The following is a 12,232-nucleotide window of genomic DNA, read 5'->3' as shown; positions in this document are numbered from 1 at the left end:
TCCAAAGCCTCTGGCTTTTTCTACCTGAAAGGAGGAGGAAAGGCCGGCTCACAAAATGACCCTAGTTATATAAGCCTTCCAGACAGTATCCTTAGTCCATTCTCCATTTGTTAAAAGAGAAAACAAAAGTGTTTTTGAAGAGAAAACCTAACATTACACCTACATACCCTGGTAAAATAAGAAACTTTAGGGGGAAAAAATTTCGGTGACCTCAAAGTATAAAGGAGATCAAACCTCTCCTTTGGCAGGTCTTCAATCTGGGAAAGACGAAGGAGATTGATTACATCAGAAAATCTAAGATCTACCTGTTTAGAATTACACCTTTATACCTTGTGAAGGAGGCCTTGAAGTTATGATCTGGTAGATAATGATCTCAAATTCCTTATCAACTCAAGTAAGTGTATCAGCAGAGGTAAGGAAATATATGAAGGGAACTTTTCTTCCCACATTTAAGTGCACTTTTAATCTGTCTCGGCATCCAGACAAATAGATACACTAAAAAAAAAAAAAAAAACCAGTGAAGGTAGTTTTTAAAGTACCACCTTAAAAATAACAAAGGGTAAACCCTAGACAAGTGAACACCACTAAACTGATCAGGCAGTTAAACAAAAGAATAATTCATTCAGAATGAGCCTCGTGAGAAAACCCAAAAGATAACTCCAGAGTCAGAAGTGATGAGTGAGGGACTACTTTACCAGGATAAAACAGGGAGATTGGAGGGTTGAAATTTATTAAACTGAACATACAGATAATGTTTCCATGCCCTTTTGTCACTATCCATGATACCATGGGCAGGTAAAGAATTTTAATGAATCTGTAAAGCCCATCAAAAAGACTGTCAGAATGCATTTCTCAGGCAGAGTTTGAAATGTCTTATTTCCAAGGCTCTCCCTTCCTAGAAGGGTCCTGAAAACTGCAGAACCACATACAGCCTACCAAGTTAAACCTTTATAGGAGGAGGGAGAATCATTACACAACACTGTCATTCCTCAGCATGAAACATTTCCTCTATCCAACCATCAAACAGCTGTCAAAAATGGTGATAAGATTTGAAATTACTTGGAGCAATCAAGGACAACAGCAAACATGGCAAATAATGACAATGGCTGACATTTACAGCACACTTACCATAGTTACTGTAGACCCTGTGCTAGGCTATTTACCTGTGTTCTTTCATTGAACTCCCACAAAATCCAAGAGGTAGGTGCTACCAATATCTAATTTTCTAGTGATGAAATCAAGGCACAAAATAGTTAAGTAACTAACTCAATGTACAGGAACTGGGGCAAGGCTGGCTCTTGAGTTTGTTCTTAACCACTACACTATACTGATTTCCTAAATGACGGTATTCTGTGGCTTTTTGCAGTCTTGTTGTTGTTCTTAAAGATAATTATAACTACAGAAATACTTGCTTATGAATGTTAAAATAACACTGTGGGGGAAAAGTGATAGAAGAGAGAAGAACAGAGAGAAGGAAATTTAAAGATTAACAGAGATTATTTTTTTAATCCAATTAACCGCCACTCAGTCGGCTGGAGGGTCTGTGTGTGTATATGCATACATACAACTAGAGAGAGAGAGAGAGAGAGAGAGAGAGAGAGAGAGAGAGAGAGAGAGAGAGAATGAATGTAGGCAACTATCATCTAATTAGCAAGAAGGAAGACCGGCTTGGTAAGCACAATTTGACTTTTATTTTCCATTTTAGAACTGGAGATGTGGTCTTAAAAACTCAGATTGAGGAAAAAAGCACAGGTGACAGCTACTTGACAGCATCCTGAATACTACAATTTGCCAACGATTGGTCCAGTGTCCTTACCCAGCAATTCCTTGATTTCAACATCGCCTTCTTTATAGACCACTCTTTTCCTATCTTATTCTAGGCAGTCTGAATTTTTTCATGCCTGATGATTTCTTGACTCTGTCCTGCAGTTTCCAGAACACTGTCCCTTTCATTCAGAGTCACACAGAGCTGGGTTGTAATATTGTATCTCACCAGTAGGTGTCATGACCTGAAAATCTATATATTCCAACTCCAGGATCTCTTAAGTTGAGACTGCCTATTATATAAAACAAGCGATTCTAGTTGTATTCAGCCTGAAAACATAGAATTCTCTACACTGAATTTTCCTGCAAAATACTCCACACTGAGTTACCAATGCTGGTATGAAATCAAAGCTTAATTATAAATATTAATACTACTACTACTACTACTACTACTATATAAACATACATGGTACCTTTATGTCAGTGCTAATATAAACACACGTTTCCTCTCTAGTTGCACTTACTTATTAAATTTAAAGCCTATGCTATTACCAAATAATTGCTTTAGAAAACAAATGCAGTTTTGATAGAGATATAAATAGCATACAAGTTATAGAGGAGCAACTATACAAAAAAATACCAACTTACCACTACTGCCACAATCTGCACAAGAGAGGAGTTCTTCTGGTTTCTTTTCACGATTTGATTCTTTAGTCCCCAAACAGAAGCTACATATCGGAATGGGGTCGGCACGGGGCTGTGACAAAATTAAAATGAAAAAATACTCAGTTTTCCATCTCAAAATTAACGACAAAATATTAAACTCAAAGCTTCTTATGTATTTCCTTAACAAAGAGAAAATGCTGAGTAAGGGATACAAAACAACATTTCCTAATTAAAAAAAAATCTCTTCAGTCATTTGATGCTAAAGTATTACCTGAATAATGCATTGAAGTCTAATAGTAAGATTCAGAAGTAATTTATATTAAGCCAATGAAATCTAAGACCTTTATATATTATATAACCTTCCTGAAATGAATATTATTAAAGACTCTTTTCAGGGGTGCCTGGCTGGCTCAGTCGGTAGAGGATGTGACTCTTGATTTTGGGGTCATGAGTTCAAGTCCCACATTGGGTACAGAGATTAAACAAACAGATTCACTTGAAATATCAATTGTTCCCATAATCCATACGCTTATAATAAATTGATTCATCTATTCAGCATTATAATTTATGAATACCATCTAATTAGTTCAGATTGTTTAACTAAACTTTGTCAAATGTTCTAGTGCAGGCCACTATTATTCATCTCTTAAATTTTTGATATACAATATTGGCATGTTGTTAGGTGACATAATAAACAAGAACTTTAAAATGCTGTGAGATCACTTGGGAAGCTCAAAGGATCACTAACAAGGTCTTTCTGGCACCAAGGTCTTCCAAAGTAAACCACACCATGCCACACAAAGGAGATAAAGTCTCAATCTCTGACATCCCCACATTAATAAAATAAAAAACAAAACATTTGTCTAATCCCCTAGTACCCCTTGCCTCTGAGGAAACTGCTTTTAACAATGTATAAGTCTGCATAAACATCTCAGTGTCTGCATTGTTATTTATGACTACCAGTGATGCTAATATTCCCATTCATATGAATAAGTTGACTGTGTCTACAGATCTGGTCACATTTATTTTGAACAGCCAAAACTGTATGCAAATTAAAATTTTATTGCATATTCCAAGGCTTCACACATGTTGTCTCTAGCCATCTGAATGTAGCTATATGTATTTATATTTGAATCTCAAGAATCAAAAATTCAGGGCAAGAAAAGTTAGCATAATCATAAATCTTTTTAATGTAAATTAAGAATAAGATTTTGCAAGGTCTAACTTTTTAAGTATGTATCAGCACAAAATAAACCCTTAGTTGTTCAGCTACTCTGTCCCAAATGCCTAATTAATACATTGCCTGATACATAGTAGGCACTCAAAATATATGTTAGCTGAATAAACGGAAGGAACATATGCTAGTTAAAAGAAGAAACCCTCATCTCTAAGATACGATTTCAAATGGTTATAATGATTCCAACAAATGTCTTGGTTCACTGTGAAAACATGTCATCTAAAAACACAATTCATCTTATGACTGAGGATGTGCAAAATTGTTCAATATGATTATTAATTTCATCCTACAATGTGAGTATTCGTTATCTTGCCCTTATTTTCAGTTTAATTTGTTCTCTTAATATGCACAGGCTTTAATTTCTGAAGTAGCTATGCAAATGTATTTTTGTAGCCACAGTTAAAAAGCAGAGTATAAAACACTTTGTACCAGAAAAACCAAAAAAGACAAGCAACAACAAATTGGTCACTGACTCCAGCCACAATTTTTTAAATGCCAGATAATCAGCACTGCATAATTATGGATCCATAGTTATTACTTGCAACTGCTCAACTGTAGTACCTTGGGAACACTTTTGTTCCTTTAAATAGCAATTAAAAGAACAATCTGGTTTTAAAGTGACAACATTCCCCTGATAGATTCTAGCTAAAACCCAGTCCTTGTACTAATGGGATTCCTGCTTTCATTTGATATAACAATGCTCAAGCCATTGCTGCCATCCTTGCGGTGATAAATAATTTACAAAATGTCACATATCATTCATGCAATGAAACAAATCCAAATCTGCAATCCCATTTTTCTTTCCCTGATGAATTTTTAGCTGTGAGAAAGACATGGCCATCAGCCAGCACTCGTGCTCATTTTTCGTTTTTAACTAAAGGTAACACAAAGGACAAAGGTTGCTAGTAGTTCATGGCCAGAAAGACTGATGTCCCACACTCTGCCCAATAATAGAAAGCATAGATGCTATCACTTCACGCTACATTCAAGTGAACCCCACCACGCTGATGTATGCTCACAACCATTTATTTTAGGGATAACTATCTCACAATACTCTATAAAACCACTGCATTATACAGAAATGTCTGCCCTGCTGAATTATTGATAATTCAAAGCACTTTTTGCTAACCTCAGTGTAGCCGAGTCTAATTAACTTTAAAAAATTGTCACTTGTAAGAAATGAAACTTTTACAGTAATGCATGTAAATGGGTCACAAAATTATTATGATTCACTATTCTCAATCAGACTTCATATAAACTGTTTCAAAAAATAATCCCTGGTAATAGATTAAAACGGATTGCAGTCAGAAAGAGGTCTGAATAAATGGCAATTCGATTCTACGTAAGACCACTGCAGACAAATCATATTTAAGAGGTCTGAAAATGAAACCAAACATCTCCTAATTCTTAATCACTTTCTTTGAAATTTCCTAAAGGTACCTAACGTGTTGATCACATTTTCTTATCAACATTACTGAAAATTTCAAACTAATCTGGAGAATTAACATCCATGGATAGGTTCTGACTCTGCAACCTGCTCAGGAAGCAATTCCTCCTCATCTCCCGTGCAAAGGTCCTGGTGTAGCTGATAGATTAGAGGTCACTTTATACACTATCTCATTTAATTATCTTAACACTTCTGCTAGAAATATTTATACAACACCCATTTTAGGGAGGCAATTGAGGATCTGAGAAGTTAGGTAGCTTTTCTAAAATTGCATGAGTTCAACTGTGGAACTGGAATTGAAACACAACTCTGTGTTCACCAAAGCAAAAAGGTAGCTTTACAATAGAGATACCTGCTTAACCAAGTGATCAACACTATCACCAGTACATGACAAACTAACATCATGTGCCTCCCAAGTGTTGCACTAAAGGATTCAGCACAGCCTACGTAGTATTTTTGCTGGAATTATTTACCCTGAATCTAATCATAAGGAACCAATCAGGCAAATCCAAATTTAGAGACATTCTGTAAAACAACTGGCCTGGAATCTTTGGGAAATGTCAATGTCACATAAGACCCAATAAAGCACAGAACCAATTTAGGCGACTAAGATGGCCTGAAAACTAAATACAGTTTGTGATCCTTGCATAGATTCTGGATTAAAAATAATAATAATACCCACAGCCATTAAGGACATTATTTGGATAATGTGGGAAATACATAAAGCATAGACAATATATAAATTAGGTAGAACATAAATTTCCTACATCAATACAATTGTGTTTCTATGGGAGAATGTCCTTATTCTTAGCAATCATGTGCTAAAATATTTTGGAGTAAAGTGTCCTGATAACTTTGGCTCAAAAGATGCAGGGGGGGAAATTGTGTATTTGTACATGTATTAAAGGTGATAAAGGTTGGTGAGTCTATGTAAAGGGTACATGGGTGTTCAACATATTGTTCTTTCAATTTTTCTGCATGTGTACAATTTTCCAAACAAATTACTGAGGATGGGGGTAGGGGCTAAAACAGTACCCCTTCCACTATTAAAAAAAGATCAACAATGGATTCTTATGTAATTGGATTACAAGCATTTATAAAATAAAGAATCTCAATCCAATTAATGATTCACAGGCAATATAGAGGACAGAGGAACTGTCAACTCATTATAGTGTTGGTGCAAGTACCAACACTCTCGAGGACAAATGACCCAGTTTCCTTCAACAAATAAATTAAAAGGGAGACACACTGAACAAGCAAGGAAAAGAGAGCAATACATATGGAATAAGAACCAAAAGATTATCCTGATAATGATTCAGGTAAATTATAAAATAAAACAAAATAGGATGACCTTTTGAAGGAACTGGGGCTAGTCAGCCTCGAACAGATTGCTCGGAAGGGACAAGCTAGAAGTCTTCATCCAGGGAAACTTGCCATGGCTCCGGAATATAAACTTGAACAGGGCTTCTGGTAGAAGGAGTTAAACTTTCCAACAGAAATGTCCAGAAATCGAATGGATTGTTTTTAATTGCTTTCTTTCTTTATTTTTAAAAATTTTGGTAAATTATACACAACACAAAATTTAGCACATTAACCATTTAAAAAAAAATTTTTTTTTTAACACTTATTTATTTTTGAGACAGAGAGAGACACAGCATGAACAGGGGAGGGGCAGAGAGAGAGGGAGACACAGAATTGGAAGCAGGCTCCAGGCTCTGAGCCGTCAGCCCAGAGCCCGACACGGGGCTCGAACCCATGGATGGTGAGATCGTGACCTGAGCTGAAGTTGGCCGCTTAACCGACTGAGCCACCCAGGCGCCCCGGCACATTAACCATTTTTAAGTATACTGTTCAGTGGCATTAAGTATATTCACGCAACCAATACCACACCCATCACCAGAAGTTTTTCATCTTCCCAAACTAAATAAAACTGTCCCCATTAGATTCTAACTCCCTATTTCCCCCCTTCTACTTTCTGTCTCCATGGGTTTGACTATTCTAGGTACCTCATACAAGTGGTATCATACAGTCTTCATGGAATGGATTATTTTGGGATGGCCCCTGTAATCTGTAGAGACCATGGAGAGGCTGGATGGGCTCCATCAGGACAGTGAGGGTACCACAGTAGACAAAGCAACCTCACACAAATTGGAGATCTGGGACTTTTCAAAGGTCCCTTCGAGATCAGATATTTAAATGGTTCCATGAATGGATAATATCTAAGGCTCTTCCCAGCTCTGCTCTAATTTTTTTTATTGATTCTATTTTACTTAAAAAGATATTTTAAAAGTCCTCAGCACCCTTGACCACAAAATAAAATAACCTTTTCTGAGAAAACAGGGTTTAATTCCAATTAAATAATTGGATTAATTAATTCAGATAATTTTTAGCTTTATATTTGCTTATGGCTACTTTTGTTTCTGCCCTAAAGGAAACAACATGTTTGTAAATCACATCAGTCTAAGTAAGTAAAGAAAAATAAAAGTTCATGCTAGATTGGAGCCAGGTACACATCCTCTTTGACAATGACACAAAAAGAGGCTCTGTCTCCATGACGTCCGATCATAACGATCAGGGACACAGCTCTCTCTTTCCATCATCCCCTATGGAATGATTCATCTCGAGTCTTCTAGAACCTTCTTAAATCTACTTATAATACAGACCGTTTAAGTAGTTCCAAATGTTAAAAACTCAGCATTTTTCATTCATCTATTCATACTTACATCATTATAAAACCTGGATTTAAATATTGATCTTTGAACCTCAGGTTTCCTCATCGGTAAAATAGGGCAGCACAATAGTGTCTGCGTTGTCTGGCTCTGGGGTCACTAAAGTCCAAATGTGAATGTGTGAAAGTACTTTGTAAACTATAAAGCTCTATTCAAATATTATGATTACTGCAAAATTCACTTTGTTTATAAAAATAAAAAGAACAAACAACTTCAAGTCCTTAATAAATATCAGCACAAATGAATTGTTGTGGAGTTTAGAATTATTATATAATAGACTTTGACTCTGTGAGTCTCCATGATAAATATTAATTTTAGAGGGTTGTTATGTGTGTTTTTTTTAAATGAATTAATCAGGGAATAAAAGAATAGGATAGAAAATGTCTCAACTGAGAGCCAAGAGGCCTGATCTAATAAAAGGAAAGCTCAAAGAAAGAGAAAAGAAAAAGATGCCAAAGGAAGTAAGGCACAAATACAAAATTGTAAATGAATACTACCACAACAGTAAACAAAGACGAACATAAATCCTTTATACCTAAGTGTCAAGCAGTTCATCTTTGGAGAGTGTTCTCAACACTTTAGCTCAGACACCTTAATTCAGTAACTCAGAATGAGTTGTATAAAAAGGCTCTTCCGGGGGCGCCTGGGTGGCGCAGTCGGTTAAGCGTCCGACTTCAGCCAGGTCACGATCTCGCGGTCCGTGAGTTCGAGCCCCGCGTCGGGCTCTGGGCTGATGGCTCGGAGCCTGGAGCCTGTTTCCGATTCTGTGTCTCCTCTCTCTCTGCCCCTCCCCCGTTCATGCTCTGTCTCTCTCTGTCCCAAAAATAAATAAAAAACGTTGAAAAAAAAAAAATTAAAAAGGCTCTTCCGTATGCATGTCTTTAAATTGCACCCTTTTATCATCTTGTACTGAAACCTGATGTTTAGGTAATGCTTTGCTGTTTACCAAAATGCTTTCCTCAAGTGTCTCACTAGTGACAAACACAGCCTGTGAGACAGGGCTGTGGTAAATTCAAGGCCTCCCTAAGGTCACATAACTATCAAGACAGAAAGACCCGTTCGGCTGACTGCAAGCCCTTTGCTCTTCCACTTTCCCGAGGCTGGTCCCTCATTTCCTTTGGAGCTTGATTCAGATATCACCTTATTGGAAAGGCTGATCCCTGCCCATTCTCTCTCTGAAACTGCTTTCCACCAGCACCACTCTGGATCCCCCAGGCCTTGCTTTATTTTTCTTCATAGCATTCCTTACTGCTAGACATATTGACAAATTCTATCATTTGCCTATTTTGTTTCACTTACTGAACTATCAAAGCTCCATTCTGAGGCCAGAGACCTTGTTCACCGCTGTAGCTCCAGCTTCAAAGTACATTTGTTGAATAGATGAACAAACTGCTTCTAGGTTAGGAAGTGGATCCTCTGGTTCAACAGGTTCCAAAGAGTATTGTCCTTTAACATATATCCTTAATAACTATAATATGACATGTAAAGCAGTCATCAGTGGCAAGATGGCTTCCATCACTGTCTAATCTGAAGGTTTTTTTTCTACTCTCATCATTTATAATGAATGACCATTCGGGCACAATTGTACTTTTCTGGGTATAACCTGACAAGACAGAACCAAAATTTAAATATCAGCTGGAAGGAAATTATCTCACCACAATGGGTTGGGGCTTGCTCAGCGATAAGTCACTCACTATAGGTTATATATAAAATAGATCTGAGGCCGTGCCAGTACCTAATTGTGATCCTCCTTGCCTTTGTTCCCTCTTAAGAAAGAATACAAAAGGGGTGCCTGGTTGGCTCAGTCGGTTAAGCGACCCTCTTCCGCTCAGGTCATGATCTCACAGTTTGTGGGTTGGAGCCCCGCGTCAGGCTCTCCGCTGACAGCTGGGAACCTGGAGCCTGCTTTGGATTCTGTGTCTCCCTGGCTCTCTGCCCCTCCCCAACTTGTGCTCTGTCTCTCAAAAATAAATAAACATTAAAAAAAAAGAAAAGAAAGAATACAAAAAAAAGTAGTAATAGTCAAGGAAGATGAATACATTGCAGTGAGAATAACAAAATTATAACAAGAGCATTAAATCCGTTCAATTTATTAAAAACATTTTACAATTTTTTTTTAGATTTTTTAACGTTTATCTATTTTGAGAGAGAGAAAGAGAGAGAGCAACTGGGGGAGGGGCAGAGAGAGGGGGAGAGAGAGAATCCCAAGCAGGCTCCACGCTAAGCATGGAGGCTGATGCAGGGCTCGATCCCACAGCTATGAGATCATGACCTGAGCCAAAATCAATGGGTGGCCACTTAACCAATTGAGCCACCCTAGTATTTTACAAACTCTGGTGCTTTATTATTGGTAGTGAATAATTTCCCACAAACTTCACAACTGATAGCAGTGGGACAAGAGAGGTTGAAAAATGTTTACATTGTTTTTAGGGTAACTCTTTTTTTTTTCTTTCTTTTTTTTGGCCACTTAGGTACTCTGCTTGATACCTACCAAATAAAGAACTAGATTTCATTTCCTGCCACTTAACCCACTTATTCAACTGATCAAGCCCACTTCTAATTAGGATATAGATCATGAACACTCAGGATTTCCCTCTAGGGCAATCTGCCGTAAGATGTAGTCTATGGAAATACACTAACTCTAAAAGTAGAGACTTCCTGTGATGATCTAAAATGTCTTGAATTTTAAGAGGATTATCTTGTTCCCATCGGCATGTGCTACACTGTGGTCAGTACAGCCATGCCTCTGCAGGAAGGTTTGGTGACCAGCTCACTTTCATGGCAGTATCAGGACTACTTCAGATCCTTCAGCGTCACAACAGAACCTTGTTTGTAACATGTCTATTGCCATTTTCTCTACACAAACGGACCCTTTTGTTTTACTCTAAGGCTGTTCTTGAAGTTCTATTATGAATTTTGACCTCAATATATGTCTAAATAATTTTTTCCAGAAGATAATTGGAGATATACTTAGTGTAAGACTTTTCACAGGCAACAATTTTACCATAATTTTACACTTACCATATAGATTTTTATTATATCGCCTCCCCTGCTTATTATACTTCTCTGTGGGTAATTGGTTCTGTGAAGGAGCACTACATTATCCCACTGGCTCTGGATTGAGTTTCTGCATTACTCTGGGCAAAAGGATTTATTATTGCTAATGTATGGAGATCTTAAATGTGACTGCTGTATTTTACCTTCTTGTCACCATGAAGAGGGTTCTCTGTATTTTAAGAGTGACAAGTAAATTAAATCTAATAAAATAAAAATATTTAAAAGCATCACTATACATATCCATAAATATGTCACTTCCTTTTTCATTTAAAGAATCACTTAGAAACAAAAACAGTATCAATGACCAATACTGGGAAATGCACACAATCAAAAGGCTGATTCAAAAGTATAAAACATTAAAAGCATGGCCAAAAAGAAATAAGAAAAGGAAGGAGGGGGAGACTTTCTAAGAACCTCAGCCCCAACAGTTATCAATTGTGTGGAGCTAATTGAAATGCTCACACTGTATCTGTAGTCTAGAACTTGTTCTAATTAGGCAGGTATGCCATTTATAAGAGTGCTGATTAAGGAAAGTGATTCTATTGGAAGGAATCAAATCTAATCTGGTACACTGCATTTAACAATAACATCTCATATTTTGTTGTTGTTGTTATTTGTTTGTTTTTGCTTTTGGGGGTAAAGCCTACAAATTTGAATGGGGGTGGGGAAGCCAATGAAATAATATTGGCTTACCCAGCATCTTTAATTTCTTATCTGGACAGGGACTTGGCTTTTAAGATTTCATCTGAACATCTCTCCTCCACCCTTACCATTAGAAACTGCAGATACTGCATTTATCTTCTTAAGAGGGATCAAAGTCTGATTCAACACAGCTGGAAATTCAACACATGGTTACAGGAAGTCTGTTTAGGATTTACAAACTATTCTGTTTGGCAAGCATGTCACAATATTAGCAATATAATATAAACTCTATTCTAGGTTTTGAAAAATGGAATTTTAAAATCAATTCATATTCAAGTGTCACAAATCTTTAATGTATTTTTTCAAACTTCATTATTTTTTAGAGCAGTTTTAGGTTCACAGCAAAATTGAAGGTACAGAAATTTCCCATATTCCCCTGCCCCACACATGCATAGACCCCCCCTGCCCCCCACCCCCCGCTATTATTAACATTTTCCACCAGAGTGGTACCTTTGTTATAAGTGAAGAACCTACACTGACACATCATTATCGCCCACAGACTACATCAGGGTTCTCTCTTGGTGTTGTACATTCTACGGGTTTGGACAAATTTATGATGACATGTACCTACCATCATGGTACCATACAGAGTGTTTTCACTGCCCTAAAAAATCTGCCTATTCTGGACAC

The 12,232-nt window shown here is 37.1% G+C and overlaps 1 protein-coding gene across 7 annotated transcripts in view; it reads right to left on the bottom strand.

Annotated features, from left to right (window-relative positions):
- The window catches only part of KAT6B (lysine acetyltransferase 6B), a 201,310-nt gene that overhangs the window by 66,100 nt on the left and 122,978 nt on the right, over positions 1–12,232 (bottom strand). For 5 of the 7 annotated variants that reach the window (XM_042961103.1, XM_042961102.1, XM_042961101.1 and 2 more), the window contains exon 4: positions 2,413–2,521. In XM_042961103.1, coding sequence (XP_042817037.1) covers positions 2,413–2,521 — 109 coding nt within the window. Of the gene's footprint in view, positions 1–329; positions 493–2,412; positions 2,522–12,232 lie in introns of those variants that run through there. The other 2 variants (XM_042961107.1, XM_042961106.1) reach the window with 2 other exon arrangements.

This window comes from Panthera tigris, chromosome D2 (genome assembly GCF_018350195.1).
Source record: "Panthera tigris isolate Pti1 chromosome D2, P.tigris_Pti1_mat1.1, whole genome shotgun sequence".
In the NCBI taxonomy this organism is placed as follows: domain Eukaryota; kingdom Metazoa; phylum Chordata; class Mammalia; order Carnivora; family Felidae; genus Panthera; species Panthera tigris.
The sequence above is the reverse complement of the archived record's forward strand: the minus strand, read 5'-3'. Positions and strand labels throughout refer to the sequence as shown.